This window comes from Somniosus microcephalus, chromosome 13 (genome assembly GCF_052327205.1).
Source record: "Somniosus microcephalus isolate GS21.2 chromosome 13, FLI_Smic_1.0, whole genome shotgun sequence".
NCBI classification, from domain to species: Eukaryota; Metazoa; Chordata; class Chondrichthyes; order Squaliformes; family Somniosidae; genus Somniosus; species Somniosus microcephalus.
The window spans coordinates 12,417,853-12,442,187 of NC_140999.1; the positions used below are offsets into that span (position 1 = coordinate 12,417,853).

Here is a 24,335-nt window from a genome sequence, read left to right on the forward strand (position 1 = left end):
TGAATCTCCATTCTCTAAATACCTCATAGAAATCTCGAGTATTACAGTTGTCGAATTGGACCAACTCTCCCCCTTTCTCCAGTACAAAGCTTGGAAAAGCAGAACGCATTTTACTTCCTTTGGAGATTTCCGCATTTATTTCTTCCACCCAATCCTGTGGCATTGCCCTCACAATCTTCTCATACATGATTCCTATTGTTTTTCCTTCTACCTCCTGATCCTCCTCCCACACCATGTCCCTCACTATCGCTTCCGGCAACCAACCTGGAATTACCTCGTATAATACATCTTTCACACATATAATCCCAGCTTTTATAAAAGCTTGATTAAATAAAACCTCTCCTTCGATGTTGACCCACCTGTTCAAAAATAAGGGCTGTTCTAAAAATTCCTCAGCCCCCTTGGGCATAAACTGCACACTCTTTAAAAATTGGGCCCAAGTCTCTACAACGCCCTTATAAAACCTAGGGAGAAGTTTAATCGATTTCAAAAACATATTATTGTATTCCATATACAATATCCCCAGCCCTCCTATCCCACTTCGTTTTAAAAAATGCTCAAAACAACTCTTCCAAAAACTTGTATTTGACTTCTGAAGAAATCTCTTCACCCATTTGATTCTAAAGGATTTCTTCTTCAAATCAATATCTGGAAAATTGAGTCCTCCCTGATTTCTCCGTCCAATGATGGTATTGTAAGCCACCAAGGCTGGTTTCCCTTCCCATAAAAACCTCACACAAGCCTTTCGGATGGACTTTTCCACCCACTCGGGAATATCCTCCACCGTCAATAAGTACCATAGCTTAGATAGCAGGAGAGCAGACACCACTGTCGCTCTTCCTTGCACTTTCAACCACCTTCTTTCCCATCTTCCCAAAATCTTTTTAATTTTCATAACCTTCGGTCCCCAATTTAATCGATCCACTTCATCCCTGTCTTTCTTGCACCCCATATGCACCCCCAGAACTTCCAAAACCTCCACCACCTTAAAGGGACATTCCCCCAACCATTCCCCCCTACCTCTCCCTGCAACCAGGCATTGGGACTTACTATAATTCACTCTGGCTCCTGAAGCTCTACAATATTCCTCCACTACATCCATAGCTTTCCTCACTGACTCCCCATTTCTCAATGTTAAGGTTGTGTCATCTGCATTTTGGTGTATCACCGACACCAGCCCGGAACTGGGTACCACAATCCCAACTACACCTTGTTTCTTTCGCATCATGTAACCTAATGGTTCTGCTACCAATGTGTACAACAATGGGGACAGGGGACAACCCTGTCTCACTGATCTCTGTATCGGAAAATACTTGGATAAAAAACCATTATTAACACAGCTAAATATGTTTGAATAAAAAATCCTTATCCACTGAATGAAATTTTCCTTGAAACCAAATGCTTCCAAAACCTTCAATAAAAACTCATGAGAGACCCTATCAAAGGCTTTCTCTTGATCTATCTTTAATATATAAGCCTCCCTCCCACTCTCTTCCATGAGTTCTATCGCATCTCGGATTGAGACCACAGAGTCTGCGATGTCCCGGCCTATGACTCCATAGGACTGAGAGGGCCCAACTATCTCCGGTAACACCTCCTTCAAACGATTTGCCATAACCCTCGCCAAGATCTTATAATCCACATTTAATAATGTGATGGACCTCCAATTCTTCAGATCCCATCTATCCCCTTTTTATTTTTATAAGCTAAGCTTATGATACCTCTCCTCATAGATGATGGGCCAGGCTTCCCTCAATTTTAATTTCCTTAAAAACTTCTAAGAGCAATGGACTTAAAATCTCGAAAAATTCCTTATAAAATTCTGCACTTAGTCCATCGGACCCTGGGCTTTTCCCCCCCTTCATTCCACTTATTGCTACTTTTATTTCCGCTAATCCTACTTCTTTATCACACATGCTTCTCTCATCCCCCTTTAAACCCTCTTCAATAAAAGCAGTAACCTTCTCCATCGCCAAATTGGAAATGTCTTCTTTGTATATAACTCTTGATAAAAGCTGCTAGCCGCCTCTACAATCTCCCCACTTTCATGAATGATCTTCTCCCCAACCTTCAACTCCTCAATTAACGATAATCTCTGTTGCAGCTTCTCTTGCTCTAGAAAATATCTAGTGCATCTTTCGCACTCCAATGCATCTCTAGCCTTTGCACGGAGAATGGCCCCCTTGCATTTTTCAGCTTGCAATAATTCCCACTCTTCCTTTAGCACCCGGAACTTAGTCTCAGCTCCCTTATCCCCTCCGTCAATTGCTTTACAGACATCCGTAAACCTTTTGTTTATATTCTCTTCTCGATGCCGGTTAGCTGCCGCCCTCTTTTTCCCATAACGTACCGAAAAGACTTTTACCTCATATTTGAAATTGTCCCACCAAACTCTTCTTTCTTTCAAGAACAAAGGTTCCTTCTGAGCATTCTTTATTATATTTATAATCCCTTCTTTATAAGCAATTTCTTTCAGGTATTGATTGTTTAAAATCCACACCCCTGAACCGATCTTAACTCTGCTGTTCCTAATTCTAAGAACCAAAGCCGAGTGATCACTAAAAAATACTTTTTTATAATAAATCTCCATCACCTCCGAACTTAACCCTTCCTGCATTAACACAAAATTTATTCAGCTCTGTTTTAAAACATCACCCACCCAACCTGCTCTGGAGAACTCCCTTTTTATGGGGTTCCGGTCCCTCCATAAGTCTCTCAAATTTAAATTTGCCATCATTTTTACAATCATCCCTCTGGAGTTATCATCCTTAAAGGTCATCTGTCCATCCGAGATAAAAATACATTAAAATCCCCCACTATACAAGGATTTTGCACCTCTGCTGCTTCAGTGAATAACCCCCGAAAAAACTTGCGACGCTTACAATGGTCGTTCGGTGCATAGATATTAAAGAGATCGCAATTAAATCCCTCCATTTTTACCCTTAGCCGTAAAAATCTCCCCTCAGTGTCCTTGTCCACCAAGGCAACGTTCTCTTCTATGGACGGACTCACCAAAACAGCCACCCCTCTACGGTTATTGTTTGCACAACTTGCAAATACCTCTCCCTTCCAAACCTTCTGAACTCTTTCTAGAATATCCTCATCCCAAAAGGTTTCTTGCAGACACAAGTCCGTACCTTTAAAACCCTGCAACAACTGCTGCAATTTCTTCTCACCCCTCAGTCCGTTCACATTAATCGAGACCAATGGAATCATGGCTCCAAAGAAGGAAAGTATGCTTGATAATCTCCCCATCATTTAATCTCAGGCTCTTCCCTCCTCTCATGCTCCTTCTCAACTTTTCGGGCAGCTGTTGCTTTTTCCTGCAGCCTCCGACTCTTTTTCCCCTCCTGTTTGACCCCTCCCTGCTGTTTCAGCCTCTTCCTTGCATTAAGTTTGGGCCCAGGAGCTGCCCTTTCTCCCTCCTTCTGCCCCTCACTAACCTTTCCCTTTCCACATGATGCCACCCCACCCCCGACTTCCATGTCTCTGTCCCCCTCTAATTCCTCACACTCAAGCTCTTCTGCAACCCCCTGTGCCTGCTCCCCGTCAGATACATAATCCTGCTCCCCGTCGGATACTTCATCTCCCATAGAGAGTCTTCCTGCTATCGCAGTTTCTCCCATTGTGCCGCTCTCTTCGACCACATCTCCGCCTCTGACCCTTGCACCCTGTTCCCTCTCTCCATGGGACAATGGCGCACCTAAATTGTTCCCTTCTGACATCTCTATCTCACCGATCCCATCCTGCTGTCCCTTTAAGGCTCCTGCCTCTTGCACCCTTTCCCCGTCCTGCCCCCTCCCGCTCACCAAAATATCCGACTCCCCACCTTTCCCCGGAGCACCCACATCCACCACACACCCCGCTCCCGCCACCTCTCCCCCCGCAGACACCAGACTCTCCAGCGGGAGCCAAACTGCACTAAGGCTCGAGTCTGCACTTGACCCTCGCTGCCCACTGCTGTCTTTGTTCCCCTCCACAGCACTCGGCGTGTTTTCCGCCATCTCCATCCCGTTCTCCGCTCCGCCATCCTCTACCTCTTCCTGTGCTCCTTTCTCCTTCATTTTACCGGCTGTGTCCTCCGACTGCACCGCTCCTCCGGCCGTTCCACTCTCATCTCCTGCTCCTTCTCCCATCTCTTCATCACTCATATTGCTCCCTTCTGCAACACACTCACAGCGGGTGGGGCCTTTGTGACACACCCCACAGCTCTCCGCCTTGCAGCTCCGAGCAATGTGTCCTGGCTCACCGCAATTGTAACAATACAGGTCTGGACAGTTTCAGACGAGATGGTCATGACCAAGACAATAATAGCACACCTTTACTTGGTTATCATGCAGCACACGAAAGTACTGCACTCCTTCCAGTGTCTCGAACTTCATACTGTACGGCAATGACCTCACCCCCTCTGGGAACCACACCTTTACATACCGGGTTGCGTCTGCTACCCGTGTTCCCGGATAATACCTCCTCTTTATTGCAGAACAGATTTTAATGTCCCACGACTCCAACTTTTTGCTTAGCACTTCGTCCTCAATGTAAACTAGCAAGTTTAAAAAAGAAATCACCACCTCCTCTGAATATAGCAGAGTCACCTCCAAGAATTTCTCACCAACTTTCAGGCTGAGTAACAGTCGTTCCACCTCCTCACGGCCACTGACCGTCACCTCGAATCCCACATTCGGTTTTGGTCAGCAGACAAAGCAGCTTCCCTTGCCACAGTCCTCATGAACCACCTGGATAATATCCCAAGCTCGAATCTTCTTATCTTCACACTGCACCACCACCGTGTTTTCTTTACCAAACCTCCTGAGGTCCCGGCCCAAATCTTTGGGCCTTTTTTTCCCCTTTCCCACCAGTTTCTTCCCTAATTAAATTCCTCTCGGGAACACTGTCCTCTGAGGGGCCCGGCACTCCGGACCCCTCAGCAGCCATCTGGCTGTTTTTGTGGGCCAAAAAGGCCCTAAAACCTGAAAACAAAACCCCCAAAACCCACCACCAACTTTTTACAAAACTCCCTCCAACTCCCAGCTGCAATCAGGCAACCAGCAACACCTGCTCACTCCTAGCCCCTCCCACCTAGAGAGTGCCACCCACTGAGCCAAGCTGACACTGTAAATATTGAAAGGGTTGGAGGAGAGAAATAGAGGGCAGGATCAATCTCCAGGGACTCCTGTGGGGCACGGTCCTCTTCATCCTCTTCCTCATCATCTTTGTCATATTGGGAAGACTGAAGCCATCGTCTTCAGTCCCCGCTACAAACTCCGTTTCCTCACCACTGACTCCATCCCTCTCCCTGGCCCCTGTCTGAGGCTGAACCAGACCATTCGCAACTTGAGATGAGCTTCCGACCACACATCTGTTCCATCACTGCCTACTTCCACCTCCATAACATCGCCCGTCTCCACTCATCCGCTGCTGAAACCCTCATCCATGCCTTTGTTACCTCTAGCTTTGACTATTCCAACGCACCCCTGGCCGGCCTCCAATCTTTCACCCTCCATAAACTTGAGCTCATCCAAATCGCTGCTGCCCCGTGTCCCATTCACCCATCACCCCGTGCTCGCTGACCTACACTGGCTCCCAGTCCAGCAATGCGTCGATTTAAAAAACTCCTTTATCACCCCTTCCCCTTCACCCGGCACCTTCCCGTGCGCAGGAGATGCAACACCTGCCCTTATACCTCCCCCCTTCCCACTGTCCAGGGCCCCAAACACCCCTTCCAGGTGAAACAGCGATTTACTTGTACTTCTTGCAATCTAGTATACTGTATTCGCTGCTCACGATGTGGCCTCCTCTACACTGGGGAGACCAAATGCAGATTGGGTGACCGCTTTGTGGAACACCTCCGTTCAGTCCGTAAGGGTGACCCCGAGCTTCCGGTCGCCTGTCACTTTAATTCACCGCTCCATTCCCACTCAGACCGCACCGTCCTCGGCCTCTTGCATTGTTCCACTGAAGCTCAGCGTAAACTCGAGGAACAGCACCTCGTCTTCCGATTAGGCACTTTACAGCCTTCTGGACTCAACATAGAGTTCAACAATTTCAGATCATAACCTCGGCCCCTATCATATATATATTTTTTATCCACACTTTTTGTTTGCACTTCTGTTCTTCTCTCCCACATGGCAGCTGTCTTCCATTCTGCCAGCGCAATTTACACTTCATCTAGAGCCAGCCTTTGTTTCTTAACCTGTCTCATTACCACTTCCTTTTGCCTTGAATATCTCTTAACGTCCCTTAACCTCTGTCTTCCATCCTATCACAGACCTTCCCTTTTGTTCTTTCATCCCCTCCCCCCTTTCCCAGCCCCTACACTTGCTTAAAAATCTGTTCCATTTCCTGCTTTTTTCCAGTTCTGACGAAAGGTCATCGACCTGAAACGTTAACTCTGTTTCTCTCTCCACAGATGCTGCCTGACCTGCTGAGTATCTCCAGCATTTTTTGTTTTTATTTCAGGTTTCCAGCATCTGCAGTATTTTCTTTTTGTACATTAAAAATTCTCATCTTTGTTTTCAAATCCCTCCATGGTCTCGCCCTTCCCTATCTCTGTGACCTCCTCCAGCCCTACAGCCCTCTGAGATTTCTGCACTCCTTCAAATCTGGCCTCTTCCGCATCCCCGATTTTAATCATTCCATCATTGGCGGCCGTGTCTTCAGCTGCCTATAACCTAAGCTCTGGAATTCCCTGCCTGAACCTCTCCACCTCTCTTTCCTCCTTTAAGACGCTCCTTAAAACCTACCTCTTTGTCCAAGCTTTTGGTCACTTGCCCTAATATCTCCTTATGTGGCTCGGTGTCAAATCTGTTTGATATTCGCTCTCGTGAGGTGCCTTGGGATGTTTTACTATGTTAAAGTCACTATATAAATGCAAGTTTTTGTTGTTGAAGCCACTGACTCTTGATGAGATATGGTTCCACATGTACCAACCATCCTCTGCTACCTCACTCCAGTGGCCATCAGTCATGTGTCAGTCCAGACAGTAAGTATTGGTGGGCTATTTGACCATGGGAGAGGAGCATCACAGCCCAGCGTGATCTTGTCCTCAACCGCATTCACACACACCATAAATACACACACACCATAAATACACACACACCATAAATACACACACACCATAAATACACACACACCATAAATACACACACACCATAAATACAGACATTTTTCACCTGGATAACAATAAGGAGCGGGAATCCTGGTAGAGTTGACCTCTCCGAAGGTTAGGGGCACAAAGGCCCTTATTGCTGCCCCATCTGCGATCAGCCAACTCAACACAGGCTGCAAACCAAATTTGGGACCTCCTTGTTTGTGTCAGTCGCTCACACTCTCACCACTGAGTCAGTAGGTTGTGGGTTCAAGCCTCACTCTGGGACTTGTACACACAATCTAGACTGACACTTCAGTGCAGTACTGAGGAAGGTGCTGCATTACTGGAGGAACCGTCTTTCGGACGAGATGCTAAACCGAGGACGTAAAGCATCTTGTGACACCAATTGAAGACGAGCAAGTTGTTACCCTGGTCAACATTAATAACGGCACCAAAAACAGATTCACCGGTCATTTATTTGGTCTGCTGTTTGTGGGACCTTGTGTGTGTAAAAATTGACTGACTGCCTACAAAACAACAGGGCTGCACTTCAAAAGTAATCTCCTGAGGATATGAAGGCGGTTATATTGTAGGAGTTCTCAACTCCTAACGAAAGTACTGAGATTTGTAGTGTATGTACCTTTAAGAGAGAACTACTTTTACAGCTCCTGTATACTGTAGTACCGGCAGTGACCACACCTGTATATAAGCCTTGAGCATGCCTCTGTACTGTTAGTCTTTAGACTACCCTCCTCCGGTAAACACCTGTTGATTGTTAATTTACAGCCTCCGTCTAGTTATTGGAAAACATCATACTTTAAGAATCACGGATTCAACAGTGGCGACGAGGTCAATTCGAATCTACCTGCAACTCTGCATTTCCTTTCAAGGATTCGCTCCGGGAGGACGGTGGAAGAAAGTCGAGGCCAGAAGCACGGGCGTCGACCACGAGCAACCGCCCAGTCATCCAGCAGAGAGTGAACATCGCAGGGGAGGCTGTTGAGAGCTGGGGTTGGTTCTCCAGCCACGACGATCCAGCAACAGACTGGCAACAGGTACAGCGTAGACCCTTCCCGGACAGCGGCGGCTGGAGCCGACCGACGGCACAGAAAAGGCCGAGCAGCGTCGACGGGGTACGAGAGAGGGTGAAGCACACAGGGCGCAGCCGAGGGTTGAAAACTGAGCGGCGTCGACGGAAAACAAAAAGAGAGAGAGGGTAAAGCAGCAGCCGGGTTCAGGACCGAGCGGCGGCAATGGGAGAGGCGCACAGGAGAACGCGCAGAGCACAGCCAGGGCTCGAGAGCTGAACAGCATCCGCGGGGGAAAGAAAGGAAGCGCGGGAGACGCCATTGAGCCGCGGAGAAGAAGGGAGAGCGCGGGAGACACCATTTTAGAAGCTGCAGCGGAGAAGAAGGGCGAGCGCAGGAAGAAAGGAAAGCGCGGGAGATGTCATTTTGTGCCAGCGGAGAAGAACGGAGAGCGCGGGAGACGCCATTTTAGACAGTTTAATCACACCCAGGGATGCCGAAGAGTGGCAGTATCACTGCGTTCGACAATGAAGTCGAAGATTGGGCGACATATGTGGAACGCATTGAGGTGTACTGCAAGGCGAATGAAGTGCCAGATGCTAGGAAAGCACTGGTTTTGTTGAATTCCATGGGTGCAAAAACTTATGGCTTACTGCGAAACCTAATAACCCCAGAGAAGCCAGTGGATAAGAATTTCGAAAGCATAGTGGAAATCCTACAGGACCAATTAAACCCCACACCGCTGCTGGTAGCAGAAAGATTTAAATTCCACAAAAGGAACCAGCATAAAGACGAAAGTAATGCTGAGTACTGAAAGGAACTGCGCAAGCTATCGAAACACTGCCAGTTTGGAGTGGGACTAGCAGATACGTTAAGGGACAAGTTTGTGTGTGGGCTTCAAAGTGAAGGAACCCAGAAATGGCTTCTATCAGAAAAGGATCTTACGCTGGACAAGGCTTTCAGCATGGCAGTATCACACGAAGCAGCCGCACGGATCGCTGCAGAGATACAACGGAGACCGCAAGAATATGGCACCAATGAAATGTCATATGGAGCAGGGAAGTATTATCGCTGCGGCAGAACAACACACGACCAGAAGGATTGTTGGTTCAAGGACCAAGTGTGCAGACAGTGTGGAAAAGCAGGACACATAGCAAGAGTCTGCAGGTCAGGGAAGAAAACCAGCAGCAAGAAATCTTCACAGGAGAAGTACAAAAAGGTACACCAGGTGATGGACAGTAGTTCAGATGAACAGAAAAGTGATACAGACTCCGGAAGCAAGGAGCTGGGTTGTCTGAAACTACATAAGGTAATCAAAATGGAGGATCACCAGACTATCTGGGTCACGCTCAAGATAGGCGGAGTCCAAGTGAAAATGGAATTGGACACAGGATCAGCCCTAACAGTCATAAACCAAAGGAACTACAAGCGGCTATTTTCACATATACCCTTGAAAGCTACAGAGATTGTCTTGAAGACGTACACGGGGCAAAAAGTCTACCACAAAGGAAAAATAAGGGTGAACGTGATATACAAAGGCCAGGAAATACCCAAAATGGACCTATATGTATTGCCAGATGGAGGACCACCACTACTAGGACGTGAATGGATCCAGAAGATACAATTAGATTGGCATTCCATACAGGCACTGAAGGTTGAGGCCAAAAAGGATGACGACGTCACACCTGGACGACTGTCAAAAATGCTAACTAACGCACAAGAAGTGTTCCAGGAGGGACTCAGAACACTAAAAGGCATAACAGTGATGATTAAAATAGAGGAAAATGCAAGCCCAAAGTTTTTTACGGCCAGACCGGTGCCTTATGCGATCCGACCAGCCGTCGAAGCAGAGCTGGAAGGGTTGGAACATTCAGGAGTACTGTCCAAAGTAGACTGGAGCGAGTGGGCTACACCCATCGTTCCTGTAATGAAGAGGTCGTTGAGTAATACGCCTGGGGAACCAAAGAAGGTCCGCATCTGTGGGGATTTTAAGGTGACAGTGAACCAAGTCCTTCACACGGTACAATATCCACTTCCACGGATTGAGGATATTTTCGCCTCGCTATCTGGAGGTAAACGCTTCACCAAAATTGATCTGGCCCAGGCATACCTGCAAATGGAGGTAGAAGAAGCCTCGAAACAATACCTCACGATCAACACTCATAAAGGTCTCTACCAATACAACCGGCTGGTGTTCGGGGTAGCATCGGCTCTGGCTAGTTGGCAAAGGGCAATGGATCAAGTCCTGCAAGGGATTCCAGAGACCCAGTGTTATTTGGACGACAGCCTGGTCACGGGCGAAAATGACAGTGATCACCTCGCCAACCTGGAGAAGGTGCTCACTAGATTAAAGGAATATGGGCTACGAGCTAATTGCCACAAGTGCGAGTTTTTCCAGAAGCAGATCTCGTATTGTGGCCACGTTATTGATGAAGAGAGGTTACATAAGTCCCCTGAAAAGATTGAGGCAGTAGTCAAGGCTCCAGCACCGGAAAATGTGTCACAACTGAGGTCGTTCCTCAGGCTGGTAAACTACTACCATAATTTCTTACCAAATTTGTCTACGGTATTACACCCACTGAACACCCTACTGCAGACGGGGGTACCATGGAAGTGGAATGACGAATGTAAACGAGCTTTCCAGAAGTGCAAAGAATTGATCACATCAAAAGAGGTGTTGGCCCATTTCAACCCAGCACTACCAATTCGGTTGGCATGTGATGCATCACCCTATGGTATTGGAGCGGTGCTGTCGCACAAATTCCCAGACGGGTTGGAGAGGCCAGTAGCCTTTGCGTCTCGGTCACTAACCTCAGCCGAGCGCAACTACGCCCAGATCGACAGGGAGGCCCTCAGCCTAGTATGGGGAGTAAAAAAATTCAACCACTATCTGCATGGGCAGAAGTTCACCTTGCTGACTGACCACCAACCACTTGTCTCCATCTTTAATCCAAAGAAGGGCGTTCCGGTGATGACTGCACAACGGCTACAAAGATGGCCCCTTTTTCTAGGGGCGAACCAATATGAAATAGAGTATAAGGGCACGAAACAGCATGGAAACGCTGATGGGCTATCACGCCTGCCACTGCCTACTGTGGAGGAAGCACCAGCAGTGGACCCTATCGAAATATTTTATTCGTCGATAATTGAACGATTGCCAGTAACTAACGCGGATATAGAGGAGACCCGCAATGATTCGACACTGTCTCGGGTATATGATTTGACGGTGAAGGGATGGCCAACACATGGCGACTCACTGTTGCCAGCATTCTCATCCAGAAGAGAACAGCTGCCAGTATGCCAGGGGACAGTGATGTGTGGATCCCGAGTGGTAATTCCACCCAAGTTAAGGGAGAGAGTGCTCAATGAGCTTCACGAAGGCCATCTGGGAGGGGTGAAAATGAAAAGCCTTGCTAGGGCTTATGTGTGGTGGCTGGGGATCGATCAACAAATCGAGGACCTAACAAAGAGCTGCTCAGGATGCCAGAAGGTCCAAAATGCACCACCACATGCCCCTCTACACCCATGGAAGTGGCCCTCCTCTCCATGGCAACGGGTGCATATTGATTTTGCTGGTCCATTCATGGACTCAATGTTCTTAATAGCAGTGGATGCGCACTCGAAATGGCCTGAGGTGATCAAAATGTCCTCAACCACTACAGAGAAAACGATTGCAGTCCTACGGACCATATTTGCCAGGAACGGCTTGCCAGAGCAGATTTGCTCTGATAACAGACCACAGTTTGTGTCCGAAGAGTTTCGGAAATTTATGAGAAGGAATGGGGTAAGGCATTACACATCCGCCCCGTATCATCCAGCCACAAATGGATTGGCTGAGAGGTTCGTACAAACCTTTAAAAAGGCGATAAGGGCCATGTGCGATGATGAAATTCCACTACAGCATAAGGTGGACAATTTCCTGTTAGCCTGCAGTTACCAACCAGACCCCGGCCATGATGTTCTTTAACCGAGGGGTCAGATCTCGTCTGGATTTGCTCAGACCAAATGTGCGAAGAAATGTTGAGGATAAACAATTCCAGCACATCAATGAGAAGCCGACAAGGAGCTTCAATGTAGGACAACCAGCCTTGGCCCGTGACTACCGAACAGAGAAATGGCAACCCGGAACGATATGCACACGGCAGGGGCCATTAATGTACACAGTGGATGTCGGGGAGAACATTGTGAGACGCCACGTCGACCAGATCCTAGCGTCACAGGAACGAGTCAACCCCATGTCTCGCGTACCTGGGAATGAACCCGACATACCGGTAGCATCTACCTCAGAAACAGTAGCAGCGGAAACTGATGAACTAACCGACGAAAGGGGGCCAGAATCGCCTCCGCACCAAGAACAAGAACCTCAGGAAAGGCGCTATCCAGAAAGGATCAGGAAGCCGCCCCAAAGACTGAATCTATAAATGGACTATTTCAGTTTAAAGTGCATGTTAAAGTGTTAACTATTATTTGAATGTTATGGGTACTGTTAATCTAAAAGGGGAGGAATTGTAGTGTATGCACCTTTAAGAGAGAACTACTTTTACAGCTCCTGTATACTGTAGTACCGGCAGTGACCACACCTGTATATAAGCCTTGAGCATGCCTCTGTACTGTTAGTCTTTAGACTACCCTCCTCCAGTAAACACCTGTTGATTGTTAATTTACAGCCTCCGTCTAGTTATTGGAAAACATCATACTTTAAGAATCACGGATTCAACAAGATTGAAACTAGCAGTTAACCAAACGTGGTTTAATGCACTGGTAAAAGTTACAAACAAAAACGCAGGAGAAACTCTAAACAGGTCTGTACAATACTTGGTTCCAAGAGGACTGAAAGGACACGCCTCTCCCCTCTGACGTCATCATGTTTCCCGCCGTTGGGTACGTCACGTGACCTGCATGATGACGTCATCGCGCTGGAGCGACATTTTACCGAACCCGTGCTATTTATACAGAGCAAACATTTAAAGGTAACAAACCCCTGTTAAAGGCAATTATATACATTACTGCAAGAGTCTCTTGGTGGCTTTGCCACAATATAACTGAAGTTCTTTCTTTCCAACTGGGCAGAGCAGTTACAAACTGAGCCACCAGGGAGCGCTCACAGGGTATAAACAGGCAGATGGGAATGAAAGTGTAGCTGTAATATCATCTGCACATTCCCATCAAAAATGGCAGTCCCAATAGCAATAATACTACCTACTTGGAAATGAATTTAATATTTACATCTTCATTGGACAAATTGATTTGGCTCATGACACAAAACTTGGAAGTATAGTGAACAGTGAGGCGGAGAGTGATAGACTTCAAGAGGACATAGACAGGCTGGTGAAATGGGCAGACACGTGGCAGATGAAATTTAACGCAGAAAAGTGCGAAGTGATACATTTTGGTAGGAAGAACGAGGAGAGGCAATATAAACGAAAGGGTACAATCCTAAAGTGGGTGCAGGAACAGAGAGACCTGGGGGTATATGTGCACAAATCGTTGAAGGTGGCAGGGCAGGTTGAGAAAGCAGTTAAAAAAGCTTACAGGATACTGGGCTTCATAAATAGAGGCATTGAGTACAAAAGCAAGGAAGTTATGATGAACCTTTATAAAACACTGGTTTGGCCTCAACTAGAGTATTGTGTCCAATTCTGGGCACTACACTTTAGGAAGGATGTGAAGGCCTTAGAGAGGGTGCAGAAAAGATTTACGAGAATGGTTCCAGGGATGAGGGACTTCAGTTACGTGGATAGACTGGAGAAGCTGGGGTTGTTCTCCTTGGCGCAGAGAAGGTTGAGAGGAGATTTGATCGAGGTGTTCAAAATCATGAGGGGTCCGGACAGAGTAGATAGAGAGAAACTGTTCCCATTGGCGGAAAGGTCGAGAACCAGAGGACACAGATTTAAGGTGAATGGCAGAAGAACCAAAGGCAACATGAGGAAAAACTTTTTTACGCAGCGAGTGGTTAGGATCTGGAATGCACTGCCTGAAAGGGTGGTGGAGGCAGGCTCAATCATGGCTTTCAAAAGGGAATTGGATAAGTACCTGAAGGAAATTTTTTTGCAGGGCCAAGGGGAAAGGGCGGGGGAGTGGGACTAGCTGAAGTGCTCTTGCAGAGAGTCGGCACGGGCCCGACGGGCCGAATGGCCTCCTTCTGTGCTGTAACCATTCTATGATTCTACATTGTTGAAGATATATCAATATTGATTATTCTCCTATCTACAGTACCAGCTATGAAGGCTGTTTATGATCATTCCTTTATTTGTCCACAGTTAGTTTGTAGCTCATATCTGTAGACAAACTCTAAACACAGATAAGGACATCTGGGTCCTATCTCGTGCTCCGCACCAGACTAAACACACTGGAGAGCAAAGCTAGATCAGGCTTTTATTCACATCAGAAAAATACCCAGAGAGGGATACACGGGACAGAGACCAAAGTACAATAAGATATGGTCATTGACAAGCAGCTATTCACAAAATGGTCACATCCATATGTGTGTAAACAAACTGAAAACAGCTAAAGTTGCAGAACATAACTTGTGGCACTGTAGCTCACACAAACCAGCGAAGTGTCCGCATCATATATCATGGCAGTAGGCTGTGGTAAAGTCTGTGTAATTTGTTTAAATTAAGTAAAGCTCATTCCCATTTCTGCTTTGCCCTGTATTTCCAAACCGTGGCAATTCCGCCACTGGAGTGACTGAAATGCTCAATAAAGCCAGTTAATGATTCACACCAGAGAGCACTTCCCCTTATCTCAAAAGAGTGGCTGCAACTCGTCTTGAAGAAAAATACCTTCCTAAAAGGCAACAGCTGGGCATGCCCCAGAAATTTCCTTTGAAGATTTTTTTTTTAAAGCTGTATTTATGAACAATGACGGACAGGTAAAGACCACCTGGTCCATCGAGCCTGTCCCACACAATTGCAATTCCTTGTGTATCACAACATATATACTCTCCACCCCACCCGAAACCATGCGATCTCCTGGGAGAGGCAAAAAGACAGATAAAAACCCCAGGCCAATTTGGGGGGAAAAAAACTTCTGGGAAATTCCTCACTGACCCATTAAAAAAAATAATTCATTCATGGGGATGTGGGCGTCGCTGGCAAGGCCGGCATTTATTGCCCAGCCCTAGGCGATCGAAACTAGTCCAGATTACTCTGGCCCTGAATTCCCTGCAGTTCGTACTTTGTGAAAGAGGTGATCTCCGCCACAGTCAGAAACAAATCCAGCTCCATTTTAGCAGCTTGTATGTTATGTACAATTTTTTGGCAGACAGACATTAAATAAAAAACACTTGTGACTCTCAGAAACCATCCACTCCTCTGATCTGATCCTTCACATTGACAACCAAAAATCTTTTCCTATTGGACCCTCATAAAGACAGATAAAAGCCATTGTTCTGTCAGAGTGGGCTGAACCTGAAAAAAAGACGAGATTGTAAGAGCAGTTGCAAAGTACACCGAGACTCAGCCAAAATAAAAAACGTGACTATTAGAATTGGATTATCTGCAATGAGCTTCAATTTGTCAGAAATCTCCTTGAGTGACTTTGACAAAGTTTTTCATAAAGTCATGGGGCAAAAACCTCCACCAACTCTGTTTGATCCTAATAAACAAAATTAGATTCGTTGTCTGGGCAATGTGATCTATATTTAAAAATAAATAGCTGCTCAGATTAATTATTAATTAATGCTTGGCTTCTGTGGTTGTCAACCGGGGCTCAGTGAGTAGCACACTTGCCTCTGAGTCAGAAGGTTGTGGGTTCAAATCCCACTCCAGGAGACTTGAGCACGTAAATCCAGGCTAACACTCCCAGTGGCAGCTGAAACGTGGCAGCCAATTTGCGCACAGCAAGCTCCCACAAACAGCAATGTGATAATGAACAGATCATCTGTTTTAGTGATGTTGATTGAGGGATAAATATTGGCCCCAGGACACTGGGGGGAACTCCCCTGCTCTTAGAAATAGTGCCCTGGGATCTTTTACGTCCACCTGAGAGAGCAGACGGGGCCTTGGTTTAACGTCTCATCCGAAAGCTGGCACCTCCGACATGAGACATTAAACCGAGGCCCCGTCTGCTCTCTCAGGTGGACGTAAAAGATCCCACGGCACTATTTCAAAGAAGAGCAGGGTGAGCTATTGCCGGTGTCCTGGCTAATATTTATCCCTCAATCAACATAACAGAGTATCTGGTCATTATCACATTGCTGTTTGTGGGAGCTTGCTGGTTGCAAATTGCTTGCTGCGTTTCCCACATTATAACAGTGACTACACTCCAAAAAGTATCTAATTGGCTGTAAAGCACTTTGAGACGTCCTGAGGTCGTGAAAGGCGCTATAGAAATGCAAGTGTGTCTTTGTTTTGCACAAGTTGCCCGGAGGATGTTGTGGGTGGCGCCGATCCTGCGCTGGGGGTGTCACAGTGTGAGGGTCCGCCCTGCCCGGAAGCAGCCAGGTTCCCGCAGGATGAAGCTCGGCGGCGGCTCCTCGCTCCCGGTCGCCACGTCCCTGCTGCTGGCCGCCGCCCTCGGCCTGTCGCTGTCGGCCGGCCGGGAGAGCTCGGGGTCCACGAACAGCACGGTGGGGAACAGCAGCGACCCTGGCTCCGGATCCGGACCCCCGGCCGACCGGGAGGGATTCACCGCGTCGCCCGCCGTCCGCCGAGCGCTCTGGGTGTTGCTGGGCATCAGCGGCCTCGGGGGGCTTTACCTCAGCGCCCGGGGCCTCCGCACCGCCAGGTACCGGGGGAGGAGGAGAGGGGAGGAGAAGCGAGGAGGTGGGGAAGGAAGGAAGGAGGGAGGTGGGGAAGGAAGGAAGGAGGGAGGTGGGGAAGGAAGGAAGGAAGGAAGGAGGGAGGTGGGGAAGGAAGGAGGGAGGTGGGGAACAGGGGGAGGAGGAGGTAAGGAAGGGAGGGTGGTGGTGGGGAAGGAAGGAGGTGGGGAAGGAAGGAAGGAGGTGGGGAAGGAAGGAAGGAGGGAGGGTGGAGGGAAGGAAGGGAGGTGGGGAAGGAAGGAAGAAGGGAGGGTGGAGGGAAGGAAGGAAGGAATGAGGGAGGGTGGAGGTGGGGAAGGAAGGAATGAGGGAGGGGAAGGAATGAGGGAGGGTGGAGGGAGGTGGGGAAGGAAGGAGGGAGGTGGGGAACAGGGGGAGGAGGAGGTGGAGGTGGGGAAGGAAGGAGGGAGGTGGGGAAGGAAGGAGGGAGGTGGGGAACAGGGGGAGGAGGAGGAGGTGGGGAAGGGAGGGTGGAGGTGGGGAAGGAGGGAGGTGGGGAAGGAGGGGTGGAGGTGGGGAAGGGAGGTGGGGAAGGAAGGAAAAAGGGAGGGTGGAGGGAAGGAAGGAAGGAATGAGGGAGGGTGGAGGTGGGGAAGGAAGGAATGAGGGAGGGTGGAGGTGGGGAAGGAAGGAATGAGGGAGGGTAAGGAAGGAATGAGGGAGGGTGGAGGGTGGGGAAGGAAGGAGGGAGGTGGGGAAGGAAGGAGGGAGGTGGGGAAGGAAGGAGGGAGGTGGGGAAGGAAGGAGGGAGGTGGGGAACAGGGGGAGGAGGAGGTGGGGAAGGAAGGGAGGAGGAGGAGGTGGGGAAGGAAGGGAGGGTGGAGGTGGGGAAGGAGGGAGGTGGGGAAGGAAGGAAGGAGGGGAAGGAAGGAAGGAGGGAGGTGGGGAAGGAAGGAGGTGGGGAAGGGAGGGTGGAGGTGGGGAAGGAGGGAGGTAAGGAAGGAAGGAGGGGAAGGAAGGAAGGAGGGGAAGGAAGGAGGGAGGGTGGAGGTAAGGAAGGGAGGTGGGGAAGGAAGGAAGAAGGGAGGGTGGAGGGAAGGAAGGAAGGAATGAGGGAGGGTGGAGGTGGGGAAGGAAGGAATGAGGGAGGGTAAGGAAGGAATGAGGGAGGGTGGAGGGTGGGGAAGGAAGGAAGGAGGGAGGTGGGGAAGGAAGGAGGGAGGTGGGGAAGGAAGGAGGGAGGTGGGGAAGGAAGGAGGGAGGTGGGGAAGGAAGGAGGGAGGGTGGAGGTGGGGAAGGAAGGGAGGGTGGAGGTGGGGAAGGAGGGAGGGTGGAGGTAAGGAAGGGAGGTGGGGAAGGAAGGAAGGAAGAAGGGAGGGTGGAGGGAAGGAAGGAATGAGGGAGGGTGGAGGTGGGGAAGGAAGGAATGAGGGAGGGTAAGGAAGGAATGAGGGAGGGTGGAGGTGGGGAAGGAATGAGGGAGGGTGGAGGTGGGGAAGGAATGAGGGAGGGTGGAGGTGGGGAAGGAAGGAAGAAGGGAGGGTGGAGGGAAGGAAGGAATGAGGGAGGGTGGAGGTGGGGAAGGAAGGAATGAGAGGGTAAGGAAGGAATGAGGGAGGGTGGAGGGTGGGGAAGGAAGGAATGAGGGAGGGTGGAGGGTGGGGAAGGAAGGAATGAGGGAGGGTGGAGGTGGGGAAGGAATGAGGGAGGGTGGAGGTGGGGAAGGAGGGAGGGTGGAGGTGGGGAAGGAAGGAGGGAGGGTGGAGGTGGGGAAGGAAGGAAGAAGGGAATGAGGGAGGGTGGAGGTGGGGAAGGAAGGAATGAGGGAGGGTGGAGGTGGGGAAGGAATGAGGGAGGGTGGAGGTGGGGAAGGAATGAGGGAGGGTGGAGGTGGGGAAGGAATGAGGGAGGGTGGAGGTGGGGAAGGAAGGGAGGGTGGAGGTGGGGAAGGAAGGAAGGGAGGGTGGGGAAGGGAGGGAGGGTGGGGAAGGAAGGGAGGGTGGGGAAGGAAGGGAGGGTGGAGGTGGGGAAGGAGGGAGGGTGGAGGGAAGGAAGGAAGGAAGGAGGGAGGGTGGAGGTGGGGAAGGAAGGAATGAGGGAGGGTAAGGAAGGAATGAGGGAGGGTAAGGAAGGAATGAGGGAGGGAGGGTGGGGAAGGAAGGAATGAGGGAGGGTGGGGAAGGAAGGAAGGGAGGGTGGAGGTGGGGAAGGAAGGGAGGGTGGGGAAGGAAGGAAGGGAGGGTGGGGAAGGAAGGGAGGGTGGAGGTGGGGAAGGAAGGGAGGTGGGGAAGGGAGGGTGGAGGTGGGGAGGGAAGGAAGGAAGGGAGGGTGGAGGTGGGGAAGGAAGGGTGGAGGTGGGGAAGGAAGGGAGGGTGGAGGTGGGGAGGGAAGGAAGGAAGGGAGGGTGGAGGTGGGGAAGGAAGGAAGGAGGGAGGGTGGAGGTGGGGAAGGAAGGAAGGAAGGAGGGAGGGTGGAGGTGGGGAAGGAAGGAGGGAAGGAGGGAGGGTGGAGGTGGGGAAGGAGGGAGGGAGGGTGGAGGTGGGGAGGGAGGGAGGGTGGAGGTGGGGAGGGAGGGAGGGTGGAGGTGGGGAAGGAGGGAGGGAGGGTGGAGGTGGGGAAGGAAGGAGGGAGGGTGGAGGTGGGGAAGGAAGGAGGGAGGGTGGAGGTGGGGAAGGAAGGAGGGAGGGTGGAGGTGGGGAAGGAAGGAGGGAGGGTGGAGGTGGGGAAGGAAGGAGGGTGGGTGGGGAAGGAAGGAGGGAGGGTGGAGGTGGGGAAGGAGGGAGGGTGGAGGGTGGGGAAGGAAGGAGGGAGGGTGGAGGTGGGGAAGGAAGGAAGGAGGGAGGGTGGAGGTAAGGAAGGAGGGAGGGTGGAGTTAAGGAAGGAGGGAGGGTGAGGAAGGAAGGAGGGAGGGTGGCGGTGGGGAAGGAAGGAAGGAGGGAGGGTGGAGGTGGGGAAGGAAGGAAGGAGGGTGGAGGTGGGGAAGGAAGGAGGGAGGGTGGAGGTGGGGAAGGAAGGAAGGAGGGAGGGTGGAGGTGGGGAAGGAAGGAAGGAGGGAGGGTGGAGGTGGGGAAGGAAGGAAGGAGGGAGGGTGGAGGTGGGGAAGGAAGGAAGGAAGGAGGGAGGGTGGAGGTGGGGAAGGAAGGCAGGGTGGAGGTGGGGAAGGAAGGCAGGGTGGAGGTGGGGAAGGAAGGAAGGAAGGGTGGAGGTGGGGAAGGAAGGAAGGAGGGAGGGTGGAGGTGGGGAAGGAAGGAGGGAGGGTGGAGGTGGGGAAGGAAGGAAGGGTGGAGGTGGGGAAGGAAGGAAGGAAGGGTGGAGGTGGGGAAGGAAGGAAGGAGGGTGGAGGTGGGGAAGGAAGGAAGGAGGGAGGGTGGAGGTGGGGAAGGAAGGAAGGAGGGAGGGTGGAGGTGGGGAAGGAAGGAAGGAGGGAGGGTGGAGGTGGGGAAGGAAGGAAGGAGGGAGGGTGGAGGTGGGGAAGGAAGGAAGGAGGGAGGGTGGAGGTGGGGAAGGAAGGAAGGAGGGAGGGTGGAGGTGGGGAAGGAAGGAAGGAGGGAGGGTGGAGGTGGGGAAGGAAGGAAGGGTGGAGGTGGGGAAGGAAGGAAGGAAGGGTGGAGGTGGGGAAGGAAGGAAGGAAGGGTGGAGGTGGGGAAGGAAGGAAGGAAGGGTGGAGGTGGGGAAGGAAGGAAGGGTGGAGGTGGGGAAGGAAGGAAGGAGGGAGGGTGGAGGTGGGGAAGGAAGGCAGGGTGGAGGTGGGGAAGGAAGGAAGGGTGGAGGTGGGGAAGGAAGGAAGGAGGGAGGTGGGGAAGGAAGGAAGGAAGGGTGGAGGTGGGGAAGGAAGGAAGGAGGGAGGGTGGAGGTGGGGAAGGAAGGAAGGAGGGAGGGTGGAGGTGGGGAAGGAAGGAAGGGTGGAGGTGGGGAAGGAAGGAAGGAGGGAGGGTGGAGGTGGGGAAGGAAGGAAGGAGGGAGGGTGGAGGTGGGGAAGGAAGGAAGGAGGGAGGGTGGAGGTGGGGAAGGAAGGAGGGAGGGTGGAGGTGGGGAAGGAAGGAGGGAGGGTGGAGGTGGGGAAGGAAGGAGGGAGGGTGGAGGTGGGGAAGGAAGGAAGGAGGGAGGGTGGAGGTGGGGAAGGAAGGAAGGAGGGAGGGTGGAGGTGGGGAAGGAAGGAAGGAGGGAGGGTGGAGGTGGGGAAGGAAGGAAGGAGGGAGGGTGGAGGTGGGGAAGGAAGGATGGAAGGAGGGAGGGTGGAGGTAAGGAAGGAAGGAGGGAGGGTGGAGGTAAGGAAGGAAGGAGGGAGGGTGGGGAAGGAAGGAAGGAGGGAGGGTGGGGAAGGAAGGAGGGAGGGTGGAGGTGGGGAAGGAAGGAGGGAGGGTGGAGGTGGGGAAGGAAGGAAGGAGGGAGGTGGGGAAGGAAGGTGGAGGTGGGGAAGGAAGGTGGAGGTGGGGAAGGAAGGAAGAAGGGAGGGTGGAGGTGGGGAAGGAAGGAGGGAGGGTGGAGGTGGGGAAGGAAGGAAGGAGGGAGGGTGGAGGTGGGGAAGGAAGGAGGGAGGGTGGAGGTGGGGAAGGAAGGAGGGAGGGTGGGGAAGGAAGGAAGGAGGGAGGGTGGAGGTGGGGAAGGAAGGAGGGAGGGAGGGTGGAGGTGGGGAAGGAAGGAGGGAGGGTGGAGGTGGGGAAGGAAGGAAGGGGGGAGGGTGGAGGAGGAGGTAAGGGAGGGAGTGGGTCTAGCTGAAGTGCTCTTGCAGAGAGCCGGCACGGGCTCGACGGGCCGAATGGCCTCCTGCGCTGTAACCATTCTATGATGAGAGACGGAAGGAGATGGGAGGCAGGTGGTCAAGGGAGGGATAGAGGGAGTGAGGCTGTGGGCCCAGTGAGGGGATGGGGCTGAGAAGAGGAACGGAAGTACAGACCAGGCGACTCTTCATTTTCATTTTAAATACACCAAAAATAGAAAAATCGACCAAATGCTGAAGTAGTCTAATTAATTTGCGGGGGAAGTGCTTTTCACCTTCAGCTTTGGGTTGCAGATTTACCAAAGTCATTAATTTGGAATGAGACATGCATTTTGGCTTAAGACTTGCCGCCTGTTTTGGCACCTCACCGTAAATATAAACAAAGCTTTGTGTGTTTAAATGGGTTTATGATCTGTTTCACTTGGTTTTGATAAATTTTCTTCCTCAAAAGGTCCCTGATTTTGACAGCTCTGCTATTCTGTTTGATGCAGAGTGTAGCAGTACAATTAGCTATACTGTATGTGCGTGACATAGATGCACTTTTAATTGTTGCACTAAAAATTGGGGTGTTTGGGAGGGCCTGCTCCTGATGGTAGCTCTAGTGAAGACGAGGAAATAAGGAAGCCGTGAAGAGGTTCGAGGGGGAGCAAGAACTTACGAAGAGATCTGGAAAGTTGATGTCGAGAAAGTTATGCGTAGGTCTTGATCTCCATCAAATACCACCAAAAGCAGATTAACTGGTTCTTTATCTCGAGCCTGTTTGTGGGACCTTGCTGTGCGCAAATTGGCTGCCGTGCTTGCTTACGTAAATCTTTCTCTCTTCTGGTGTGTACAGTGTTTGAAAAGTGTCTGCCTTCCTTTCAGCAAGAAATGAACAGCTTGCCTTAATCCTTGTAGCTCATGTGCCACCTCACTCCCGTATTCCCTGTAGCTGACAGTTTATACCAGCACGCATTTTGTTCTATGTAATTGGAACCTTGCCTGCCATCTGCATGTGACCTCGCATGCATGTTTACTCCCATTCTGCTGAAACTGTTGCTCTCTACCTAAAACTGGTGACTTATCTCAAAGATCATCCTGTGGGATAGCTGGTGACACTCAAAGCCATTTGTGTGAGCCAACAACTTTAACATATTTACATGATGACACACCTCGGCTATGTGTTTTTGCTTAAGATGTCTCATGAATTTATCAGTTCCTTTTCTGATTGTTAATTATCTTTCAGCATGAGTCAAACCCAACCAAATTCGGATTTAAAAAGATAAATTCATTCTGCCTGAATTATGAACACAAACTAGCGAAAAATATAAAAACGAATTGTAAAACCTTCTACAGGAAACTTTGGTTTATCCGGAGGTTGTATGCCCGGAAACCTCGATCTAACGGCAGAAATCAGCAGCCGGTTTGGTTAGGTTTTTTTTCTTCTCCTAGCATTTTTTTAACAGTCAGGCTCTGGAAAGCGTCTCTGTAGCTTGGCAACAGCTTCAGAGACGCTTCCAAGCTACGGGCCGAGTGTTTACAAGCTGTTGCTAAGCAACAGCGTTTGTTGTCAGATACGGAGATGAAAACCTCCGTGTCCTTCAACATTAGCGCTGGTCTATCCGGAAGTTTTGATAGATCGGCAGCAGCTCGGTCCCGTCGGTGCCGGATATCGCGAAGTTTCCTGTATAGGTATGTGGAAAGGAAAAGACTGGCAAAGGTAAATGTAGGTCCTTTACAGTCAGAGACGGGAAAATTTATAATGGGGAATGAGGAAATGGCAGTGAAATTAAATAAATACTTTGTTTCTGTCTTCACGGACAAAGACACAAAAAACCTCCCAGAAATATGAGAAAACCAAGGGTGTGGCGAGAATGAGGAACTTAAAGAAATTATTATTAGTAAAGAAAAACAGTACTAGCAAAATTAATGGGACTAAAAGTCGATAAATCCCAAGGACCGGATGACCTACATCCTAGGGTTTTGAAAGAGGTGGCCATTGGGATAAAGGACGCATTGGTTGTCATCTTCCAAAATTCTATAGATTCTGGAACAGTTCCTGCAGATTGGAGGATAGCAAATGTAACCCCGCTATTTAAGAAAGGAGGGAGAGAGAAAACGGGGAACTACAGACCTGTTAGCCTCACATCAGTAGTTGGAAAAATGCTGAAATTTATTATAAAGGATGCAGTAACTGGGCACTTAGAAACTAATACAGGAAACTTTGTGCTATCCGGCACCCACGGGACCGAGCTACTGCCGTTGCCTCAAACCTTCCGGATAGACCAGCGTCAATGTTATCAGATAGGAGCTTTTCATCTCCGTATCTGACAACAAAGACTGTTGCTTAGCAACAGCTTGTCAGCACTCGGCCCGTGACTTGGAAGCGTCTCTGAAGCTGTTGCTAAGATACAGAGACGCTTTCTAGAGCCTGCCGTATCTGACCACAAACACTGTTGCTCAGCAACAGCTTGTAAACACTCGGCCCAGTAGCTTGGAAGCGTCTCTGAAGCTGTTGCTAAGCTACAAAGACGCTTTCCAGAGCCTGCCTGTGAAAAGAATGCTAGGAGAAGAAAAAAAACCTAACCAAAACGGCTGCTGATTTCTGCCGTTAGATCAAAGTTGCCGGACATTCAACCTCCGGATAGCAAAGTTTCCTGTAGTAAGATTGGGCAGAGTCAGCATGGATTTATGAAAGGGAAATCCTGTTTAACAAACCCATTGGAGTTCTTTGAGGATGTAACTAGTGGAGTAGACAAAGGGGAACTGGTAGATGTGGTCTATTTGGATTTTCAGAAGGCCTTCGATAAGGTC

The 24,335-nt window shown here is 50.1% G+C and overlaps 1 protein-coding gene across 4 annotated transcripts in view; it reads left to right on the forward strand.

Moving 5' to 3' along the window:
• Positions 1-16,466: 16,466 nt before the first annotated feature.
• The window catches only part of LOC147108063 (uncharacterized), a 58,786-nt gene continuing 50,917 nt past the window's right edge, over positions 16,467-24,335 (forward strand). For 2 of the 4 annotated variants that reach the window (XR_015080513.1, XR_015080514.1), the window contains exon 1: positions 16,467-16,848. Coding sequence is in view for 2 of the 4 variants with exons in the window: in XM_086004513.1 (XP_085860639.1) it covers positions 16,493-16,848 (356 nt within the window). In the remaining 2 variants the exon portion in view is untranslated. The remainder of the gene's footprint in view (positions 16,849-24,335) is intronic. The other 2 variants (XM_086004513.1, XM_086004514.1) reach the window with 1 other exon arrangement.